The sequence below is a fragment of the Rhinoderma darwinii genome, chromosome 2, assembly GCF_050947455.1.
Source record: "Rhinoderma darwinii isolate aRhiDar2 chromosome 2, aRhiDar2.hap1, whole genome shotgun sequence".
NCBI classification, from domain to species: Eukaryota; Metazoa; Chordata; class Amphibia; order Anura; family Rhinodermatidae; genus Rhinoderma; species Rhinoderma darwinii.
In genome coordinates, this window is record NC_134688.1 from 283,876,838 (window position 1) to 283,900,920 (window position 24,083).

Genomic DNA, 24,083 nt, shown 5'->3' on the forward strand with positions numbered 1-24,083 from the left:
GATCATCACTTCCTGAATCTGCCCAATTGTGGTAGTCAGCCTGCTAGTGGGTGGAAATTGTGCTGCTCATAGCGCCACGTATTCTACATCGCTGTAAAACGATTTTCACTCACACGGAGTGCTGATAAGTAGGGGGAAGAACAAAAAAGGGAATGCCCACAGAGCTAGGGAACTGTGTCGTTTTTTTAAAGGAATGAGTTTTAAAGTAAAGCCTGTTTGAAATTGTTCAATTTCAGAAGCTTCCTGTAAATGTATAAGGAACCAGCTAAATTTTACTGGGAAAAAAAAAAAGATATATATTTGTTTGATATAACTGCAATACACCTTGCAGTTATAAAAAGTATTCCTGCAGACTGGGCACCACACAAGACTAAAAAGTGGCTAGTCAGCTTAATATTTTTGGCCAAAAGCTATTCCTCCAAACCTCCCTTTAGACATGCATGCTCTGCCAAGCACGATGCGTTCTCAATGTAGAGGGGAGTAGGCCGCTGCCAGACACCTTTGGTAGATGTTGTTCTTCTGTGAGAACAAAAAAAAGTCATTTGCAGGGAAACATGAATACAGTTTACCCAATGACCTGTACAAAAATAGTAATATCTATACTTTGTATAAAAGTAATTTATTATCTAAAAAAAAAGTAAATGTTCAGGCAAAATAGCTTAAGTACAGATGAACTAAATGTTCCGAGGCAAAAGTCAAGGTGCTGGGCAAATTATTGAATACGGCCAATAAAACCAAATATATCCAGTGAGGGGGGAGTGATCAAAACTCACATGTAGTCCGTAAACCGGAGAAAGCGGTTCCTTACTCCCTTGTATAGTGAAGGTCTGTTCTTTAAGCAGACTTGGCTTAGGTGTTTGTTACAGGATACTGCACAGTCATTCATACAAACACCTGCCTAGAAACAACTTATCAAATACTCAAAACTCTTTAGACTTGATAGTGCATCAAAGACTGATGTAACAGAAGGAGCTGAAATGAAAATATCACATTTCAAATAAATTGCTAGATGCAAAATGCCTGAACAACTCAGCGCAGCACAGACATGCTTACCGATTGTCAACAGCGCTAAAATGGGTGCTTTAAATTTAAACTTCTCCATAGAAATTGAATTTCTAGTCAAGTACTATCTTGCTAAAAAGCTGTGATGACACGAATGTAACTACAACACTGTACAATGTCACTATTAATGTCAATAACTAGAATGACCAGCAAGTATAAGCTAGAACTTCTCTGTTACTGCCATAATCAGAACACAACTGGATACATTACCATTTCGCCTGCCATAAGAGATGAAGCAATTGCTGCCTGGGTCACACCTGGGCTGCCATCATAACCCATACCAGCTGCCCCAAGGGGCGGGTACTTCTGTGCTGCTGCAGCATAAGGATCTTAAAGAGTAAATAAATCAGAATGCCACATGAAGTCTAGTTTTCGGGTTTGTAATGGAGTTAAAACAAGTCAAATTGATTTCTCACCTCCCATTGCCATCGAGTTTGCTCCCATGCGCATCTCTCGCTCCCGCTGTAAAATAAAATTAAGGAGTCTGTCACAAGGAATATGGTTTTGTTAAACCAAGCTTTAATTTACTTATATACAAATAAAGCTGCTCATGTGATCTTTAACTAAAAAGCTAGTAAATCACCACCTGCTGTTACTATACAATAACCAGTAAACATGCAATGTTGTACACTTCTGCTCAGTTTTGCTTCTTTGCCCCACCACGTCTCATGGTAAGGCACTTCCTCTGAAGCATCTTTTCTGCTTGTCAGGAGAAAGCACAATTGCCGTCAACTCCAAATAGTAGAAACTGCATAGGTTTCTAAGCACTTCACTTTAGAAAGCTGCACTAGGTAAGAAATATTGTTGGATAGTCTCTGCTGCAGCTTGAGTGCCCCGGACTAGTTTACTAGCAGGGTTCATTCAGGCGGACTAGTTAGGGTGGAGTAATATATGCACGTGGCTTCTGGAAGGTGGGATGAGATACAGGACCATGGAGGAAGGGATTAGAGAGATCATCATGTGGTACAGTGCTGCAGCCCACACACTACAGAGCCTAAAATCTACAGGGAAAATAGACTGCTTTAGGTTTTTTGGATTAATTTGCATGCCTGTGCTTTGCAGGCTAATGCTTTGTGGGATAACCACTTTAAATGCATAGAAATAAATAAACTCCAGATTTACACTTACCGGGTCCATGTATCCCATACGGTAGCCCTCTTCTCTTTGTCGCCTCATCTGCTCTTCCATGTCACGCTGACGAATAATCATCTCTTCCTCACGCCTACGGCGTTCCTCTTCTTGTCTGTTCAGAGAACGGACATTAAGATGAAAGTTTAAATTCACTGCATAGGCCAATAGAGGAATAAAGCTACAAAATAAAAACAAAGGGCAAAAGTATTGGCTTACCTTAACTGCATCTCCTTACGCTTCTGCATTTCTTGGTTGTGAAGTTCTTCCATACGTCTAAGCTCTTCTTGACGTCTCATCAGATCTAAAGAAAAAATAATAATTATGTTAAATTATTGAGTGATAACAATTGCATAAGATATGCTTTATTATAAAAGGCAGCAGACAAGGGGTTTATCAAAGCCTACTTATGTAAAGACTGCTCGTGACTGAATTTGTCCTGCTACTACCACAGAGTTTACCACGTTAAGTTTGGGGGTTAAAGATTCTGCTATGGGCAAACCGTCACTTACAGTGACATCTGGAAGTCTTAAAGCAAACTAGCAACTTCTTTTTTTACTTGAGTGGGATACATTATAGCAAAAACAAATTTGTGAAAGCTGCAAATGCTGCACTGTTAGACAACTACTGCTTCGGAGGGGCCTCATATGCTTTAAGTGTTACTACCAGTATGTCAATCGAAAATCAGAAAACACCTAACTAACCAACCTTGGCGAAGTAGGTTGGCTTGGTGTTCATGGAAAGCATCTTCCATTTCACTCTCAAGCTTCTCTTTGGCTTCCTTCATGTTTTTCTCCACTTGCTGCCTTTGCTGTTTCTCCATTTCATCCAAAGACTTCCACCTCTGGGAATATTCAAACTCAAAGGAGCCATGTTGAGCAAACCGTGGCGGTACCTCTCTCTCCCTGTGGGTAAAAAATTAGATTAAAAAAATTAGACAGTTCTATTGACAGCTACTGTTCTGATAAAGTTCAATGTAATTGAGAGATCCTTTCGGAACACACTTCAATTCCATGATCCGGAGACATTGTTTGTATAGTTTATGCCCTATTGCATAGTCAAAAGGAGAATACTTAAAGGAACAGTGTCATCACAAATAATTTTTTTATATGTTAAAGATGTTAGTGCTTTAATAAAAATGTTTATTTTCATTTGTGTGTTTGTGTTTTACTGTTTCTTATTTTTACACTTTTTCTTGCCTATGGGGGCTGCCATTTTTTGTTCCATTTCTGTGTGTGTCGAACAACGACACACACAGACATGGAATACGGCAGCCACAGTCCCATAGGGACTGCGAACGGCTCCCGTCCCATTGACTGCCGTGTACGGCGTCTGTGTGGGAACTGCGCATGCGCCGCTCCCACACAGTCCTATTCGAAATTGGCGCCGTCCGGCGCCATTTTCCTGTGGACCGGAAGTCGCGGCCGGACAGTATTACTACTACTTCCGGTCGCGGCTTCCGGACTTGTGCACATGGAACAGCGGCAGCAAAGGGAGCGGACGGGCCGGAGGGAGCCGCGGCGGCAGGAGCAGGTAAGAGATTTCAATGTATGTTAGTGTTTGTGTGTGTTTACTACAGTATGTAAACCTACTACACTGTGGGTTACCTCAAAAAATGGCGACACACAGTGTAGGAGGTTAAACCTTTCAAACCCCTCGTTTATCCCGGCACTAGCCAGGATAAAGGAGGGGGGGATGCTGAGAGCTCACTAGAGCGAGGGCTTTTAACCCAATGTTGCAATGCTGCAATTTTGGGAACTAGCTCCATCTAGTGACCAAAAATGGGTAGTATTATAAATTAGAAAAAATTTATAATATTTCCTGACTCGCGAAAAAAAATAAAAAAAATTTGAACAATGTTTAATCACCCACACACTAAATGTTTAATTTTTAAAAAAAAAACATGTTTTTCTGGCAACACATTCCCTTTAAAGGGAACCTGTCACCAGCATTTCACCTATCAAACGAGCAATACCTGGGGTTAGTGGGTGAAAAATAATTTCTATATGACCTATAATTGTCTTCTTAGTCGGCTCTGTAGCTTTAGTATACAGTTTTTTAGTGTTACCACACCTTATGCTAATTAGCATAAAAGTCAAATCTCCATTTGAAAAGTCATTTCATTCCACAAGTCTTTGCGAGTTGACCCCGCCTCCTTACTTTTGATTGACAGCTCCTCGCCACACAAAATCCCACGCTTATGCATTGATGTCCTTTTCAGGCGTGTGCGCACAAAGTGACACCGGATTATTATGATAAAAAGCGCAAAATGTTTGCAGACCGTTATTTACAGTCGGAGGAATTTAGGAGAGGGGATAACGGCAATTAACTTTTCATAGCAGCATCCAGTGAGGGTTTAAGTTAAGTTCAATAGGTGAAATGCTGGTGACAGGTTCCCTTTAAGACTCCTGACTTACTTTTGATACAAGTGATTCTTCTGAGCAAGTTTCTCGGGCAGTCCATCTTCATCATCAAATTGCTCCAAAGGTTCCACAATAACAGGCATTGGTGTCCTAGTTATTTTGAAGAAATAGGTTACATTAAGACAGTTCTTTAAAGACAGTCTGAATGAATTTTACAGCTGCTCAGAACAGAATAGTAGTCTGCTCACAGGCAGAGAACTTACGTTGTCAAGAGAAATACGCCTTCTGAACACCTTTCAAATGCCTTTCTGGCAGCTGGTTTTGCAGCAAATTCAACGATTCCCTTTCCAGTTGATCTCCCTCGATCATCCACTATAACTACTGCCCTCTCAACTGGTCCAAACTGGCTGAATGCCTCTTCCAAAAGCTCATTTGATACATATGGAGACAAGTTGCGCACAGAAAGGGCAGCAGAATGGGTGGCGAAACGTACTCGGAGTTGTCTACCTCTCATGGGAAAATCATCAAGCTCTGCCTTGGCAATCTCAGCCAATGCTCTAGTTTCCTAAGGAGTTAAGCAAACCATGTCGCATTAAAACACAAATTACAGCATTATAAATTTAAGACTAGACACAATAACCCTAATAGCACTCAAATCTAAATTCATCTACTTAAAGAGGCTCTGTCACCAGATTTTGCAACCCCTATCTGCTATTGCAGCAGATAGGCGCTGCAATGTAGATTACAGTAACGGTTTTATTTTTTAAAAACGAGCATTTTTGGCCAAGTTGACCATTTTCGTATTTATGCAAATGAGGCTTGCAAAAGTACAACTGGGCGTGTTGAAAAGTAAAAGTACAACTGGGCGTGTATTGTGTGTACATCGGGGCGTGTTTACTACTTTTACTAGCTGGGCTTTCTGATTAGAAGTATCATCCACTTCTCTTCAGAACGCCCAGCTTCTGGCAGTGCAGATCTGTGACGTCACTCACAGGTCCTGCATCGTGTCGGCACCAGAGGCTACAGTTGATTCTGCAGCAGCATCAGCATTTGCAGGTAAGTAGCTACATGGACTTACCTGCAAACGCCGATGCTGCTGCAGAATCTGTAGCCTCTGGTGTCGATGTGTCCTCGCTCGTCTGACACGATGCAGGACCTGTGAGTGACGACACAGCGTGATCTCTGGAGAACACGGCTGTGTCTGCACTGCCAGAAGCTGGGCGTTGTGAAGAGAAGTGGATGATACTTCTATGCACAACGCCCAGCTAGTAAAAGTAGTAAACACGCCCCGATGTACGCACATAATACACGCCCAGTTGGACTTTTACTTTTAAACACACCCACTTGGACTTTTGCAAGCCTCATTTGCATAAATACGAAAATGGTCATAACTTGGCCAAAAATGCTCGTTTTTTAAAAATAAAAACGTTACTGTAATCTACATTGCAGCGCCTATCTGCTGCAATAGCAGATAGGGGTTGCAAAATCTGGTGACAGAGCCTCTTTAACTTTGCAGACAGCAGCTCATGTGTGTGGACAGTCAGCCCACCACCTGACTGATTCCACTTAGAGTAGCTTTTATGTAAAGTGGATACAAAGAAGCTGCAGTGCAAAAAAGATAACATTTTTAAGCAAAAGTCTATCAGAAAAAGTCAGGTTTATATATCTGAGGGCAGCATGAAGTAGTGAAACCAATTACATTGCTGTATAGTGCCAAGGGACTGGCGCAGGGCAAATGTGGTGCCTATTTTCAAAAAGGGCTCTAGGTCTTCCCCGGGTAATTATAGACCAGTAAGCTTAACATCCATCGTGGGGAAAATGTTTGAGGGGCTATTGAGGGACTATATACACAGGATTATGTGACAATAAATAGCATTATAAGTGACAGCCAGCACGGTTTTACTAAGGACAGAAGTTGTCAAACTAACCTAATCTGTTTTTATGAAGAGGTGAGCAGAAGTCTAGACAGAGGGGCCGCTGTGGATTTAGTGTTTTTGGACTTTGCAAAGGCATTTGACACTGTCCCCCATAGACGCCTAATGGGTAAATTAAGGACTATAGGTTTAGAAAATATAGTTTGTAATTGGATTGAGAATTGGCTCAAGGACCGTATCCAGAGGGTTGTGGTCAATGATTCCTTCTCTGAATGGTCCCCGGTTATAAGTGGTGTACCCCAGGGTTCAGTGCTGGGACCACTATTATTCAACTTATTTATTAATGATATAGAGGAAGGGATTAATAGCACTATTTCTATTTTTGCAGATGACACCAAGCTATGTAATATAGTTCAGACTATGGAAGATGTTCATGAATTACAGGCAGATTTAAACAAACTAAGTGTTTGGGCGTCCACTTGGCAAATGAAGTTTAATGTAGATAAAGGTAAAGTTATGCATCTTGGTACCAACAACCTGCATGCATCATATGTCCTAGGGGGCGCTACACTGGCGGATTCACTTGTTGAGAAGGATCTGGGTGTACTTGTAAATCATAAACTCAATAACAGCATGCAGTGTCAATCAGCTGCTTCAAAGGCCAGCAGGATATTGTCGTGTATTAAAAGAGGCATGGACTCGCGGGACAGGGATGTAATATTACCACTTTACAAAGCATTAGTGAGGCCTCATCTAGAATATGCAGTTCAGTTCTGGGCTCCAGTTCATAGAAAGGATGCCCTGGAGTTGGAAAAAATACAAAGAAGAGCAACGAAGCTAATAAGGGGCATGGAGAATCTAAGTTATGAGGAAAGATTGAAAGAATTAAACCTATTTAGCCTTGAAAAAAGAAGACTAAGGGGGGACATGATTAACTTATATAAATATATTAATGGCACATACAAAAAATATGGTGATATCCTGTTCCTTGTAAAACCCCCTCAAAAAACAAGGGGGCACTCCCTCCGTCTGGAGAAAAAAAGGTTCAAGCTGCAGAGGCGACAAGGCTTCTTTACAGTAAGAACGGTGAATTTATGGAATAGCCTACCGCAGGAGCTGGTCACAGCAGGGACAGTAGATGGCTTTAAAAAAGGCTTAGATAATTTCCTAGAACAAAAAAATATTAGCTCCTATGTGTAGAAATTTTTCCTTCCCTTTTCCCTTCCCTTGGTTGAACTTGATGGACATGTGTCTTTTTTCAGCCGTACTAACTATGTAACTATGTAACTATGTAACTATGTAACTATGTAACTATGTAACTATGTAACTATGTAACTATGTAACTATGTAACTATGTAACTATGTAACTATGTAACTATGTAATTACTTCTGGATGATCAGTAGTTTCTATAAAATTCACTTTCTCCTGCAGACTATTCATGAGCTCCTGCTAGCTCCGCCCTCCTGCTGAATGACAGCTATCTCCTTATGCTGTTTGAAGAGAGCTGACCATCAGAAGCTTTAATTGTATTTATAATTGAGATAAAAAATTATAAATTCTTTAGAAAATACTTCTGTACAAAAGTGAATTTATATAAACCACAGCCAACATGCTTCCTCATACTCCTGTCTTCTACCACACGGTAGGATCTCTTGTGGCACAGAGATCTACCCTATGCATCTCAAAAGATTGCTGATGGGTCCCCATTACTGGATCAAGTATTTTTTCTTAAAGCAAAGGGTTTACTTGTGCAAAGACATTGAGATGTATGAGTTACGGTCATCCGTGAGTGCACGAACTGCCATTGATCGACTGGGATGGCCACAGCACTACAAGATGTCCGGAGGTGTTAAAGGGACTGTGACCAGTTTAATTCCCTATCTTAAAGAGGCTCTGTCACCACATTATAAGTGGCCTATCTTGTACATGATGTGATCGGCGCTGTAATGTAGATTACAGCAGTGGTTTTTATTTAGAAAAACAATAATTTTTTATGGAGTTATGACCTATATTAGCTTTATGCTAATGAGTTTCTTAATGGACAACTGGGCGTGTTACTTTTGACCAAGTGGGCGTTGTACAGACGTGTATGACGCTGACCAATCAGCATCATACACTTCTCCCCATTCATTTACACAGCAGCATCGTGTTCTTACTAGAACATGATGTGCAGCCACATACAAACACTAATGTTAACCCCTTAATGACCAGCCTATTTTAGGCCCTAATGACCAAGCTATTTTAGTCGTTTTTCTTTAGTCGAATTCAAAGAGCTATAACTTTTCTTTTTCTGTCGACATAGCTGTATGAGGACTTGTTTTTTGCAGGATTAGTTGTACTTTTTAATAGCACCATTTTAGGGTACATAGAATTTTTTTAATTAACATTTATTAACTTTTTTTTGGGCGGGGGGGGGGGGGGGGGGAGGTTTATAAAAAAAAACTGAAATTCCACCATTGTTAATTGACACCGTTCACTGTGCGGCGTAAACAACGTTACGTTTGTTTTATAGGTCGGCACGATTACGGCGATACCACATATGTAGAGGTTTTTTATGTTTTACGACTTATGCACAATAACACTTTTCAACTAAAATTATTTGTTTCTGCATCGTCTTTTTCAAAGATCCGTAATTTTTTGGGCTTGTTTTTACGAGACGTAGTTTTGATTGGTACTGTTTTGGAGTGCATGGGACTTGGTCAATTTATGACTTTTTGGGGCAATGGAAAAAAAATTGTGATTTCACCATCGTTTTTTTTCGATTTTTTTTAAGGTGTTCACCTTGCGGTTTAAATTACATATTAACTTTGTTTGAGTCATTACGGTCGCGGCGATACCATATATGTGTACTTTTATTTATTTTTTACACTTACTAAATAAAACCACTTTTTATGATTCATTTTTATTATGACTTTTTTGGGGGGCAATGGGAAAAAAATTGTTTTTTTTCGATTTTTTTTACGGTGTTCACCTCGCGGTTTAAATGACATATTAACTTTATTAATGGAGTCATTACGGTCGCAGCGATACCATATATGTACTTTTATTTTTTACACTTTTACTAAATAAAACCACTTTATGGAAAAAATGGATTTATTATTTTACTGTAATTTTTATTGATAATTTTTATTTCACATTTATGACTTATTTCACTAGTCCCATTAGTGGACTTTACTGTGCGATCTTCAGACCACTACTATAATGCCTGTCAGTGTAAGTCTGACAGGCAATCTGTTAGGACGTGCCTCCGGCGCGTCCTAATAGGCATATGTCCAGGGCAGACCTGGGGGCTTTTATCAGGCCCCCGGCTGCCATGACAACCCATCGGAGACCCGCGATTGCAGCTGCGGGCCGCCGATGGGTAACCAAGAGCTCACTCCCTCTGTAAACAGGTTAAATGCTGCGGTCGCTATTGACAGCAGCATTTAACGGTTTAAACGGTCGCGATCTAAGTAAACTTCGATCACGGGTGTTGGAGCCTGGCTGCCACCAGACAGCCGAGCCCTGGCTCCAGCCTGCACGGGACACCCGTGCAGGACTTAGACTGGGTCACCGTGAAAAGGCGTCAGCCTAGCCTAAGGCCCCTTAGTGACCAACGTGAAAAGGCATATTGGTGGTCACTAAGGAGTTAATCAAGTGTCCTGACAATGAGTAGACATTACCTCCAGCCAGGACGTGATGTGTATTCAGAATCTTGACACTTCTCTGCACTTCTGTGATTTACAGCATGGCAGGCGTAGTCTCGCGAGATTACTGTAAAATGTCATTCACAGCGAGATCTCACTGTGCTGTAAACCACAGAGACGTGCAGAGAAGCGATAGGATTCTGAATACACATCACGTCCTGGCTGGAGGTAATGTATATTCATTGTCAGGACACTGCAGTAACGTTATAGTGTGTTTATGTGGCTGCACATAGCGAAATAGCTATATCGCTATCTGCAGTGTAAATGAATGGAGAGAAGTGTATGACGCTGATTGGTCACTGATTGGTCAGCGTCATACACTCCTCTGTACAACGCCCACTTGGTCATATAGTAAAACACGCCCAGTTGTCCATTGAGAAACTCGTTAGCATAAAGCTAATATAGGTCATAACTCCGTCAAAAATGATAGTTTTTCTAAATAAAAAACACCGCTATAATCAACATTACAGCGCCGATCACTCATGTACAAGATAGGGCTCTTATAATGTGGAGACAGAGCCTCTTTAATATCTTTCATATGCCACCAGAACTGCTGTTTGAAGTGATCCCCCTCCCCCTAAGCCTCACTCTCACACTGTGTGAAGCAGCTGAGTGGCTGTGAGGTCGCTCCACCTTAGGGGAACTGCTTAGGTTACCTCCCACTTGTCTAATAAATGCTCATTTACATATTTAGAAAAGAGCTCATGACTTCTAAAATAAACTATTTGGGACAATTTTCACTAGCATTATCAGTGTGACAGCGCCTATTACATTAGCTAGGAAATTGGGCATTACTAAACTAGACAGACTTTACATTCAGCATGGGGGATATAGTGCATGCATTTGGCTTCTAGATGGGATCTGAACATTTGAAAAGATAACTTCTCCCTGCCAGAGCATAAGAGTCACAGTAAAAAAATAAAATAAACTTACCAGCTTAATAAAGCCAAATCCTTTGCTTTTGTTAATGAACACTTCTCCAGGTTCACCATATTTTGAAAAGAGCTTCTTAAACTCCTCATCCGAAATATCAGTAGGAAGATTTCCAACAAATAGTCGGCAGCGCTGTGTGTAAGTCTTTTCTCCGGGTCTTTTCAGGAGAGACAGTGTCGCCCTTACACCCTGAAAAGTGCATTACCATGAACAGTTAAAAACGCAATAATCGTGACTGAAATAGGAGATAGAGATGCTGAGTGTTCTATGTAAGCAACTACTAAACATGTATTATAGACATGAGTAAACCTAAAACCAGTAAAAAAAAAAATGCAGCAAGAACTTCCTAAGACCTCGCCCTCTAGCGGTGCACATGAGGTTGGCGGGCTTCATCTCCAAAATGGAGGCTACACAAAAGACGGCACGGCCCCGGCAGCCATTTTAAAGACTTCCTTCACACGCACACTGCGGAGCACAAGATGAAGGGTGGCCATCTTTCAGCAACAACTAACATTATACAGTATTTAATGCAGTGTGCTGCTATGCCTCAGCTTCGTGCCCTAAATGTCGTGTATAAACACCACACAATATAGTAATACAGTAGGGCCTAATCCGCCATTATGCAGTGGTTATCAAAGATACTGCGCCATTTTCATAGGGCGGAGTAGAGTAAAACTTACATCGTTCCAGCCGCCCTCGTCCCGGGTGTTCACCTCAGGCGCCTGCTGCTGTTCTGGCGGTGGCTGTGAATGGAATCTGGACTGGTGAGGCCTCTTCTGGCCGGGCTGAGGGTTAAACCCAGGCCGCTGCCTTTGCTGCTGCTGCTGCTGCGGAGCCTGGTTTTGCAGCGGAGCCTGATTTTGTTGCGGAGCCTGATTCTGTTGTGGAGGTGGCAGAGACTTCTGCTGCTGCTGCGGCGGTGGTTGAGATTGCGGCTGGGGTGTGCTTTGGATGGGAGGTGGCGTTACTTTAGGCGGCGGTGGCTTCTGGGCCTGGTTCTGGATAGGCGGTTTCAGGGAGGCGGGCGACTGCTGCGGTTGTGGAGTGATACCGGGCTTCTGCTGAGGCGATGGGGCCGGTTTGGTTTGAGGAGAAGCAGCAGGGGTCGGAGGTGCGGGGGTCTTCACTACTGCAGGGGGCTTAGCTGCAGGTGTAAGCGGTGTCTGGGGAGTCTTTGGGGGCTCGGAAATCACAGGTTTCTGCTCCTGCGTGGTCTGTGGTGCCGGCTTCTGCGGGGGTTGCTGAGGTGGTTTCTGTGGCGGCTGTTGCGGCGGCTTCTGCTGGTTCAGTTGAGGTTTATTCTGCAGCTGGTTATGATGACCTGAAGGGCCGCGATTTGAGTCCATGTACCCGTGTCCACGGAAGTTCGACATGCCTCCCATACCGCCCATACCACCGCGGACGCCATTACCCCGACGGTAAATGTTCATCCCCATTCCCCCTCCCATACCGCCTCCCATTCCACCGCGGCTTCTAAATCTATCACGGGACATCGTGAACAGAGGCTACAAAACCCGCTTCAACGTTCGTCACTGCAAAATGGCGGCGCAGACGAAGAATGCGAGGCGGCTTTGTCCTCTGCTTATGTAGAAAGCCTATGTTTACGCCCCCTTTAATACTAACCAATTAGATCATCCTGGCTAGCTAACTCCACAGAAGCTTATTGGTAGGTGATCTGCCTAAAAGGCACAGGAAATGCGCCTTCCTCTTTAAAAATCCAACGATGATTGGTTACTGCGATGATAGGCGGGGCTTACAACCAATAAGGATACGCGTCTTCGGCAGGGACATTTACGTAGATGTTTTTGTGAATGAATGGACGGAAGCAGTTTGTGGTTTTTACGGGCCTTGAATATCGTATATTGTTTATTATGCATGGGTATTCTTTTAATCCATGCGCATTTTTATAAGCAGTCATTATTGAAAAAGCGGCTAATGAAAGTCATTCTTTATCAATGTCGCTGACTGTAACGTATCTGTCAAACGAAGGCTAGAGGAACAGATGGCCTCTTCTACTGCCTCAACAATACCGGTGCAATCAATGCTAGAGTTTCCGATCATCACTCCTAGGGTGTAGCTAAATGAAGAAATGTATCCCGTCCTGATTTTATCAAATGTAGCTTAATGTGCAATAAAATCTTTCATATATTCTGGTTACGCATTTATCCGTTTTTACGGATGTATCTGAATATAAAGACAAATTCTACGTTTCTTAAAAAGATAATGTCGCTTTTTAAATTTGTACTCTTTTACATGGGCATGTGATCAGCTGAACGAGAGCTTGTACGCACGCTCGTTGCCAAACGTTGGTAAATGTAAATTAGTGCGTCATTTATGGCGCCGAAAAAAAGGATCATTTGTCAGCAGTACATCTCCCCGCGTAAACGTTATGTGCTGTCGACAATATGCAAACTGTACAAAGACGAACAATGATATTGACCATCGTTCGTCCCCATACTTCATGTCAATGGAGAAAGGAGCACTGATCAGTATGCTATTATTGTCGATTGGCACTTGGTAGAAAATGTGCCTGTGTAAAATCACCCCTAGACTGTATTCACACTTGTTATGCTGAGTTTTAATTTCCTTTTTCCAAGGCTTTTTTTTTTTTTACAGGTAAGAAACGCTGCAGCCAAATGTTAGAGGACCTGCCACCAGGTCCGAACATCCAATATACATATATTACCTTTAGTACGCTCCCTCCCTGTTTCCAGCACCATTTGTCTTTCTGTTCTGCTTACCCTGTTCTTGAGTAATGATGCTCTGTACTTTAGGCCCCCGATATGTAAATTCACTGTAGTTACCCAACGGGGCATGAACTACAGTGAATCTCCCTGGCTGGAGCCATCTTCACTGCTTCTGATGCTGATTTGGAAATATTTATTGGGGCAAACTTAAAGGGGTTTTCCCATCAGTGACATTTATGGCATATCCAAAGGATATGCCATAAATGTCAGATAGATGCAGGTCCCACCTCTGGGACCCGCACCTATCTGTAGAACTGGGGCCCTTAAACCCTGTTCTAGCTCTCTCGGTTCCCGCTGCCTCCCAACCACTTACTGATTATATGGTTGGGAGTTACGAAAACAGCATAGCTCGCTGAGCTACGCTGTTTCCGTAACTCCCATAGAAGTGAATGGCAGTTACGGCAACAGTATAGCATGCGAGGTACGTTGCTTCTGTAACTGCCATTTACTTCTATTGGAGTTACGGTGACAGCGTAGCTCAGCGAGCTACGCTGTTTTCATAACTCCCAACCATATAATCAGGAAGTGGCCAGGCGGGAGCCGAGAAGGGTAGAACGATGTTTAGGGGACCCTGTTCTAGTGATAGAAACTGCATCTATCTGACATTAATCCAAAAAAAAAAGTGGGCAGCACAGTAGAACAAAAAACCTCCAGGGTATTTGGGTGCAAGCCCCCAGGGATCCGACTTGTAATCCTCAAATGTAGGCAAAATGGAAAAAAAACATTTACGGCTGGTGTTGGAAGGACCCCAAGGGAATTCCTAAAACATTACTGCATCTGCACAAGGTGGCCTCCCAGATGTGGAATGTGGCTTAAAAGCTACTAACATACTCTGATGTTCTGAAATACACTTTTTTTTTTTTGGCACAACCGCTTAGTTCCGCATTTATCAGAATCCCTAAGTTTTGGATTCAACATGGGGTGCGGACAATTGGCAACCTCTATAAAAACACTCTCAGTCCTTTTCAAACTAAGTTTGGCCTGTCTAGGGAATCCTATAGATTCCTGTAGCTTCGGCATGCGATGCACAGTCATTCTCCCTCCACAGAGGCACTCATTTCTAATTTTCCATTAAATAGAATATATGGGTCCTAAGGCCCTATGGGTCTGATCTCAGTGATGTACACCTTCCGCATCCAAGCTAAACTGGCGAGTACGCCTTCACATGTGGAGGATAAATGGAAATCTCAAATACATAATCTATCCAGCAAAGATTGAGAAGAAATACTCTCTTCCCCTCTTCTAGTCTCACCCTCAGCCAATAACAAATCGACACATATTTTTATTGTACAGTACATTAGAGATATCCCATGCCTGTTAGATTACATAAAATGAATAGGTGTCCCACCACTGAATGCCATAGATGCCAGTTTTCGAGATCAGACTTTTGACATATAATGTGGAGGTACTTCTTCTAGGAAGAGGTTCTGGAAACTGTGTCTGCTGTGCTCCAGGTAATGGTACCAATATCCCAGTTGGTGTGTCTTTTGACATCCTTCCTAAAGATCAATGGCCTCACTACTCAAGGATTTTTTTTAGGGAGGTTTTCTTTATGGCCATAGCATTGTGTAACGTCTGTGGTCGCTGACCACGAACTCCTTCCATCCGGTCGACGCCCTTCTCGCCAGAGATGTTTGCACATGCGGCGGTCCTGTTCCACAGTGACGACCAGGGTACGCTCGCGAGCTCAGTCCAGACAAGGAGCCAGGTCGCACACAAGTGGGAGATTGAGCTGATTGCTCCCAGAGCACCCTGGACTATAAGAAGGGCCCAACCCCTTCCTGCCATGCCTGAGCCTTGTTGTCGTTATCCTAGTATGTCTATGCAAATGGTCTCCTAAGTGTTTTCTGGTTACCAGTGTTCCCCGTTCCTGCTACCTGTAACCTGTATCCCGTGCTATCCTGGTCAAGTGCCGTGTTGAGCTGAAGTCGTGCTGTGCTGTGTACCACGCCTGTCCTGCTGTGCTACGCCTGGTGCCTGCCTGCTGCCTAGTCCCAGCCGAGCCGATCTTGCTACTGTCTGAGCTACCACAGGTACACTATATGAACTATAGACTGTGACCTGTGTCCTGTTGGCCAGCTGCCATACCGTCAAGGCGGTACGGCCCAGTGGGTCCACATAACCAATGTGACAGTACGCTCAGCCCATGGACCCTGCTGGTCAATCCAAGACCATAACGACGTCACAGGAGATGCAGGCGGATATTCTAGACCTCCGGTCTTGACAGGACCAACTCCTCCAGGCATTGAACATTATTGCAAGTCGGCTGGAGGTGCAAGCTGCCGTTCCTTCTACTACACCTCCTGCCAGTACTGATCCTCTGACTACACCTCCTGGCAGTCCAGATTCCCGATTTTCTTTGCCACTTCCTGACCGCTATGATGGAGACGCGAGGACCTGCCGTGGATTTTTGAACCAGTGCCAGATCCACTTTAGCCTGTATGCAAAGGCATTCTCGTCTGATGGTGCAAGGATCGCGTTCATCGTCTCTCTCCTCACTGGCGGGGCCCTTGCATGGGTGAACCCTATCTGGGAGAGACAAGGACCAGAGATCCGTGACTTCCAGGGGTTCCTACAGACATTTCGCACAGTGTTTAAGGAGCCTGGACGAATCTCGTCTGCAGCTGCCTCCTTGCTTAACCTACGCCAGGTAGACACCTCCGTGGATGAGTACGCCGCCCACTTCCGCACCCTGGCGGGAGAACTGTTGTGGAACAATGAGACCCTGGTGGCTACATTCTGGCAGGGACTGTCTCCTAGGATTAAGGACGAGCTGGCCGCCCGAGATCTACCATCTACCCTGGATGCCCTCATCCTTCTGGCCGGATTGATATAAGGATCCGAGAACGATTCCAAGAAGCTCGTCGGGAGGGAGGACTTACTAGTCCGGTTCCTACTTTGCAGCAAGCCCTGCTGTCCTCAGATACAGATCCTCCTATGGAGTCTGTGAGGTTGGACCAGTTTAAGCTGGAGAGACAACGCAGACGCACCTCGGGACTCTGTCTATATTGTGACCTCGGAGGCCATCTTGTGCGTCTGTGTCCCCAAAAGTCCCGGAGCCTAGGGTTGGTGGGAGAGACAACCCTGGGTAAAGAAGGACTTTCGTCGAAATTGTCCAACCCGTGACCATAGTGTCCGGTGAGAAAACGCATCGGGTTTCTGCGTATCTGGACTCTGTATCCGCTGCTAATTTCATTAGTAGAGACCTGGTGGATCTTCTCCAATTGCCCACAACCCCTCTGGAGAGGCCGTTGATGGTTGCATCTATGAATGGACTACCTCTGCCAGACCCAATTGTAGCTGTGACCAAGCCGCTGAGGCTCCAAGTGGGAGCCCTCCATTCTGAGCTCCTTTCGTTCCTTGTCCTGGCTAAAGCTGTCAATCCTGTGCTGCTGGGTTTGCCCTGGCTCCAACTACATGCCCCAGTCCTGGGGTCCCAAGTGTCTCAACCGCTGCCTGGTACAGATTCGTTCGGCTCAGCCTCCTCTTACTCAGTCCTTGGCAGGATTGCCTGGTCATTATTCTGCATTCTTGGATATCTTCAGCAAGAAAGAGGCAGAGTCGCTGCCCCCACACCGGGCGTATGACTGTCCTATTGACCTAGTTCCTGGTGCATCCCTTCCCTGTGGTAGGGTATATCCTCTCTCCGTGCCAGAGACTCTGTCCATGTCCGCCTATGTTAAGGAGAACTTGGAGAAGGGCTTCATACAGAAGTTTTCCTCTCCTTCTTTGTCAAGAAAAAGGATGGTTCTCTGTGTCCTTGCATCGCCTACCGGGGTCTCAACCAGATCACGGTAAAAAATAGGTATCCGTTGCCTTTGATTTCTGAACTGTTTGATCGCATACGTGGAGCCAAGATTTTTTTCCAAGCTAGACCTGCATGGGGCTTACAACCTAATCCGGATTCGCCGGGGTGACGAATGGAAGACGGCATTTAACACCCGTGACGGACACTATGAATATCTAGTAATGCCCTTCGGTCCGTGTAATGCTCCCGCGGTCTTCCAAGAGTTTGTTAATGAATTCTTTCGTGACCTCCTCTATGTATGTGTTGTGGTCTATCTTGATGACATCTTGATTTTTTTTCTCCAGATCCAATGACTCATCGGAGGCATGTCCGTCAAGTTTTCCTATGGTTAAGGGAGAATCGTCTGTACGCCAAGTTGGAGAAGTGCGTGTTTGAGAAAGATGCTCAGCCCTTCCTGGGCTACAACATCTCGAATCAAGGTCTCAAGATGGATCCTGAAAAGGTAAAGGCCGTCCTGGAATGGCCACGCCCTCAAGGCTTGAGGGCCATACAGCGCTTCCTGGGATTCGCCAATTTCTACAGACATTTCATTCCAAATTTTTCCTCACTGACATCTCCTATCTCTAACCTCACCAAGAAAGGCATGAACGCCAAGTAGTGGACTCCAGAGGCGGAAGCCGCATTTAATAGCCTGAAGAGTGCCTTCACGTCAGCCTCTATCCTCCATCATCCAGATGTTTCTCGACAGTTCTCGTTGGAGGTGGATGCCTCCTCTGTCGGTGCTGGTGCACTCCTGTTCCAGAGAGGTTCCAAGGGCAAGTGAATGGTATGTGGCTATTACTCCAAGCTCTTCTCTTCCGATGAACGCAACTACTCGATTGGGGATCGGGAGTTACTGGCCATCAAATTAGCTCTGGAGTAGTGGAGACATTTTTAGAGAGCACAGTTCATCCCATCTTGATATTTACGGACCACAAGAACCTCACTTATCTCCAGACGGCCCAACGTCTGAATCCCCATCAGGCCAGGTGGTCGCTGTTCTTTACCCGGTTCCAGTTTGAGCTCCACTACCGTCTGGCCAACAAGAATGTGAGGGCCGATGTCTTGTCCAGGTCATTTGAGGACAGTATGGAGCCTCCACAGAATATCATCAATCCATCCTGCATTATCCCTGTCAACCCTTTGCAAGTTAGAGACATTCCCCCGGGGAGGACTTTTGTGCGTCTGGCAGACAGAAGAAGAATCCTCCGCTGGGGACACAGTTCCAAACTGGCAGGTCATGCGGGTGTCCATAAGACCCGAGACTTGATCGCGCAGCAAATAAAGTTGCCCACTCCAAACCGGCAGGCTTGCTCCAGTCGCTGCCTGTGCCCGATGCCCCCTGGCAACATATTACTATGGACTTTGTCACGGACCTGCCTCCCTCTGCGGGATGCAGTGTAGTCTGGGTGGTGGTGGACCGATTTTCCAAGATGGCTCACTTCGTTCCGCTGACCAGTCTACCTTTTGCATCTCAACTGGCCACCCTCTTCATCCAACACATCTTCCAGCTGCACGGTTTGCTTAGGCATATTGTGTCTGATCGGGGGGTTCAGTTCACCTCAAAGTTCTGGAGAGCCCTCTGTGGACTCCTCGGTGTGAAGTTGGACTTTTCCTCAGCCTACCATCCTCAGTCCAATGGTCAAGTTGAGAGGATCAACCAAATCATGGAGAACTACCTACAACACTTCATCTTCAAGCAGCATGATAACTGGGTGCAGCTTCTTCCTTGGGCAGAGTTCTCGAATAATAATCATACTAGCGAGTCCGCAAAAAATACACTATTCTTTATAGTTTATGACCAACACCCACGACTCCCTCTTCCAGTGTCCGTTATGTCTGAATTGCCCGCAGCTGATTCTGCTTTTAGGGACTTCCTGCGGATCTTGCAGCAAACCCGATCCTCCATTCTGCTGACGGTGCACCGCATGAAACTTAAGGCAGACACAAGGAGAAGAGAACCTCCCCAGTTTTCTCCAGGTACCAAGGTCTCGCTGTCCTCCAGAAATATCCGGCTGAGGGTGCCTTCTTACAAGTTATCTCCCAGGTTCCTGGGACCCTTCGAGATCTTGCAACAGATTAATCCGGTCTCCTACAAGCTTCGGCTGCCTCCTACCCTCCGGATCCCCAACTCCTTTCACTTTTCTCTCCTGAAACCTGTGGTCCTGAACCGCTACTCTAAGACTCTTGGCCCTGCAGTTGTCCCCAGCAGTTCTTCCGAGATATTTGAGGTTAAGGAGATCCTGGACACCAAAAAAGTAACAGGAAGAACCTTTTATTTAGAAGATTAGAGGGGGTTTGGTCCAGAAGAGAGGTCCTGGGAGCCAGGCTGCTAGCGGAGCCTGCGGCCATGATGGAGGCCCGTGCCGGTGGGCGACACGGGCCCCCTCATGCCGTGGGCCCCGTAGCAGTCGCTGCTACGGCGGTAGTTACGCCACTGGATAGGTCATACATTTTAAGTCCTTAACAACTACCCACTGTCTTTCAACAGCAGGTGGTGCAGTTGCTTCGTATTCAGCTACGTTGGTCGGCGTCGCTGTAGAAGAGGCTGATGAGCGCTCCTGTGAGCACATAGTGACACAGTGGCACAGTGTAATGTATTAGCATACAGGAGTATACATACCTCCCAACCGTCTCGGATTCCGGGCAGTGTCCCGCTGTCTCGGATTGCCGGTGATATATGGACAGTTACATCAGGGGCTTCTCCTGGAGCGAAATCCCGGACCAGAGCGTTGCCGACACTCTGTCCATGGATTTTGGTCCTAGAGGGAGCCTCTGACAACACTGTAGTTGCCAACGCTCTGGTCGGGGACTCCGCTCTTAGAGGGAGCCCCTGACGTCACTGTCCATATATGGACAGTTAAAGAAAGGAAAATGATCACAGCACCGGAGAGAATATTTGATGTAATATGATGGGTGCAAGCCTTTACAGGAACCTGATCCAAGGTTCCACAAATGGAAGCAACAATGCTTGAAAAAGGTCCTGCTGGACTGAAACGTCGCATTTGTGGGTAAATAAAATTCCTATTTTTGGATGTGCTGCCTTGTTCCTTGAAAATTGTTGCTTCCATATATGGACAGTGATGTCAGGGGCTCCTCCTGGAGCGGAATCCCCGACCACAGCGTGGCCAATGCCCTGGCACGGGATTCCGCTCCTAGGGGCAGCCCCTTTGGCACTATTTACAGGGGGCTGATGCTATCTTTATGGGGGGTGTGGCACTGTCAACATGGCCACTATATGGGCACCATCTACAGGGGACACTGTAATGCTATCTACATGGGTACTGTATATGGCACTATCTACATGGGCACTGTGGCACTATCTATGTGGGCACTGACACTTTATATGTGGGCACTATGACACTTTACATGTGGGCACTGTAGCACTATCTACAGTGTGCACTATGTGGGCACTGTGGGGGGATGGGCACTGGCACCTTCTATGTGGGCACTATCTACAGTGGGCACTGTGGCACTATCAACAGGGTCATTGAGGCACTATGGGGCATTATACTGTATGGTTGCAGCTAAGGGAGCATACTTTATGGGGGAAGCTAAGGTGGCATTATACTGTATGGCAGCTTTATACTGTATTGGGGCATCTGTGTAGGCATTATACTGTATGGGGGCTTCTGTGTGGGCATTAACTGTATGGAGCAGCTATGGGGCATTATGCTGTATGGGGGAATTTATGTGGGCATTATACTGTATAGATGCATCTGTGTTGGCTTTATACTGTATGGTTGCATCTATGGGGGCATTACACTGTATGGGAGCAGCTATGGGGCATTATACTTTGTGGGGGCAGCTATTTGGCATTATACTGTGTTGGAAGCACTATGGGGTATTATACTGTGAGGTGGCAGCTATAATGACATTATACAGTGTGGGGGTTCTATGGGGGTATTATACTGTGGTGAAGCACTATGTGATCAATAAAAGCTCGATCCTGCGTGTCAGAGACACGCAGCACCCAATGTCACTGAACCCGTCAGTCCTGCTGACCTGTCGCATTCAGGTCTCAGCACAAGATACAGCTTCTATGTATCCAGGATACAAAGCAGATGTATCTGAAAAAGTAAAAATAATTTTTAATAAAAAGTTATTACAAAGTTGCAGCAAACACACTGATACTCCGTTTTAATTTAAAAATATATATATATATTTTTCAAAGGTGTACATAGCTTTTAACCCCTTCAAGACCCAGCCTGTTTTGGCCTTCAGGACCCAGCCAATTTTTTCAAATCTGACGTGTTACTTTATGTGGTAATAACGTTGGAATGCTTTTACCTATCCAAGCGATTCTGAGATTGTTTTCTCGTGACATGTTGTACTTTATGTTAGTGAAAAAATTTTGTCAATAATTTTGGTATTTATTTCTGAAAAACACCACAATTTAGAAAAAAATTGCAAAAATTAGCATTTTTCTAAATTTAAACGTATCTGCTTGTAAAACAGATAGTAATACCACACAAAATAGTTACTAGTTAACATTTCCCATATGTCTACTTTATGTTTGCATCGTTTTTTGAACATCCTTTTATTTTTCTAGGACGTTACAAGGCTTAGAACTTTAGCAGCAATTTCTCATATTTTCAAGAAAATTTCAAAAGGCTATTTTTTCAGGGACCAGTTCAGTTCTGAGGTGGCTTTGAGGGCCTTATATATTAGAAAATCGCCAGAAGTCACCCCATTTTGAAAACTGCACCCCTCAAGGTATTCGAATCAGCATTCACAAAGTGTTTTAACGCTTTAGGCGTTTCACAGGAATTAAAGCAAAGTAGAGGTGAAATGTACAAATTAATTTTTTTTTGCCAAAATTCATTTCTAATAAAAAAAAATTTGTAACACAGAAGGTTTTACCAGAGAAATGCAACTCAATATTTTATTGCCCAGATTCTGCAGTTTTTAGAAATATCCCACATGTGGCCTTAGTGTGATAATGGACTGAAGCACCAGCCTCAGAAGCAAAGGAGCACCTAGTGGATTTTGGGCCTCCTTTTTTTAGAATATATTTTAGGCACCTTGTCAGGTTTTAAGAGGTCTTGTGGTGCCAAAACAGTGGAAACACCCCAAAAGTTACCCCATTTTGGAAACTACACCCCTCAAGGAATTTATCTAGGTGTATAGTTAGCATTTTGACCACACAGGAATTTCACAGAATTAGTCTGTAAAAATGAAAATATTTACAAGAGATAATATAGAAAATGCACCCCAACATATGTAAAGCAATGTCTCCCGATTACGGCAATATCCCATATGTGGTAATAAACTGCTGATTGGACCCACAGCAAGGCTCAGAAGGGAAGAGCGCCATTTGGATTTTGCAGCACGGATTTTGCTGGATTGGTTTTCGGTTCCATGTCGCGTTTGCAACGCCCTGGAGAGACCAAAACAGGGGAAACCCCCCAAAAGTGACCCCATTTTGGAAACTACACCTCTCAAGGAATTTATCTAGGGGTATAGTTAGCATTTTGACCACACAGGTTTTTTGCAGAATTTAGTGGAATTAGGCAGTGAAAATGAAAATCAACTTTTTTTCTGAAAAAGCATAGAAATGTTACATTTTTACAAGGAATAAAGGAAAAAAGAACCACAAAATTTGTAAAGCATTTTCTCCTGATTACGGCAATACCCCATATGTGGTAATAAACTGCTGATTGGACCCACGGCAGCGCTCAGAAGGGAAGTAGCGCCATTTGGATTTTGGAGCACGGATTTTGCTGGATTGTTTTTCGGTGCCATGCCGCCTTTGCAACGCCCTGGAGGGACCAAAACAGTGGAAGCACCCCAAGTTTCCCCATTTTGGAAACACCCCTCAAGGAATTTTTCTAGGGGTATAGTGAGCATTTAGACTCCACGGGTCTTTTGCAGAATTTATTAGAATTAGGCGGAGAGAATTAATATCACAATTTTTGTCCACTAAAATGTTTAATTTTCTCATTTTCACAAGAGATAAAGGAGAAATAAACAACCAATTTTTGTAAAGCTATTTCTCCCGGGTACGGAAATACCCCACATGGGGTCATACATTTTTTTCATTAGAAATGAATTAACCCTTTCAGGACTGATCCATTTTTTGCTTTCTTATTTTCGTTTTTTCACTACCCGCCTTCCAAGAGCCATAACTTTTTTCTTTTTTCGTCAGTAGAGTGTTGTAAGGGCTTATTTCTTGCGGGAGGAATTGTAGTTTCTATTGGTACCATTTAAAGTGCCATAAAAAGTACTGGGAAACTGAAAAAAAATAGGAAAATATAGGAAGAAAATCTGATTCCATTTTTTGGGGTTTTCGTTTTTAAAGCTTTCGCCGTACGGTAAAACCGAAAACGACAGCGATTTTGGTGGTTTAAATTATTTACGTTTTTTACGGTGTTCACCGTGCGAGTTAAATAATGGTATATTGTAATAGTTCGGCCTTTTACGGACGTAGCGATAACAATTCTGTTTATTTTTTTACATTACCGTATATATCGGCGTACAAGACGACTTTTTACACCCTTAA

At 44.1% G+C, this 24,083-nt stretch overlaps 1 protein-coding gene and 1 long non-coding RNA gene across 3 annotated transcripts in view; one reads left to right on the top strand and one right to left on the bottom strand.

The window, feature by feature from the left end:
* Window positions 1-12,620, bottom strand: part of SFPQ (splicing factor proline and glutamine rich) — a 33,644-nt gene extending 21,024 nt beyond the window's left edge. The window contains exons 1-9 of one of the 2 annotated variants that reach the window (XR_012881480.1): window positions 11,728-12,620; window positions 11,048-11,236; window positions 4,817-5,118; window positions 4,608-4,703; window positions 2,899-3,095; window positions 2,410-2,494; window positions 2,191-2,305; window positions 1,479-1,524; window positions 1,273-1,391 (exon numbers count right to left, since the gene is read on the bottom strand). Coding sequence is in view for 1 of the 2 variants with exons in the window: in XM_075853351.1 (XP_075709466.1) it covers window positions 1,273-1,391; window positions 1,479-1,524; window positions 2,191-2,305; window positions 2,410-2,494; window positions 2,899-3,095; window positions 4,608-4,703; window positions 4,817-5,118; window positions 11,048-11,236; window positions 11,728-12,540 (1,962 nt within the window). In the remaining variant the exon portion in view is untranslated. The remainder of the gene's footprint in view (window positions 1-1,272; window positions 1,392-1,478; window positions 1,525-2,190; window positions 2,306-2,409; window positions 2,495-2,898; window positions 3,096-4,607; window positions 4,704-4,816; window positions 5,119-11,047; window positions 11,237-11,727) is intronic. The other variant, XM_075853351.1, reaches the window with a different exon arrangement.
* LOC142743015 (uncharacterized) overlaps window positions 11,361-24,083 on the top strand; it is a 45,700-nt gene continuing 32,977 nt past the window's right edge. The window contains exon 1 of the long non-coding RNA XR_012881481.1: window positions 11,361-11,533. This is a non-coding gene — a long non-coding RNA (uncharacterized LOC142743015). The remainder of the gene's footprint in view (window positions 11,534-24,083) is intronic.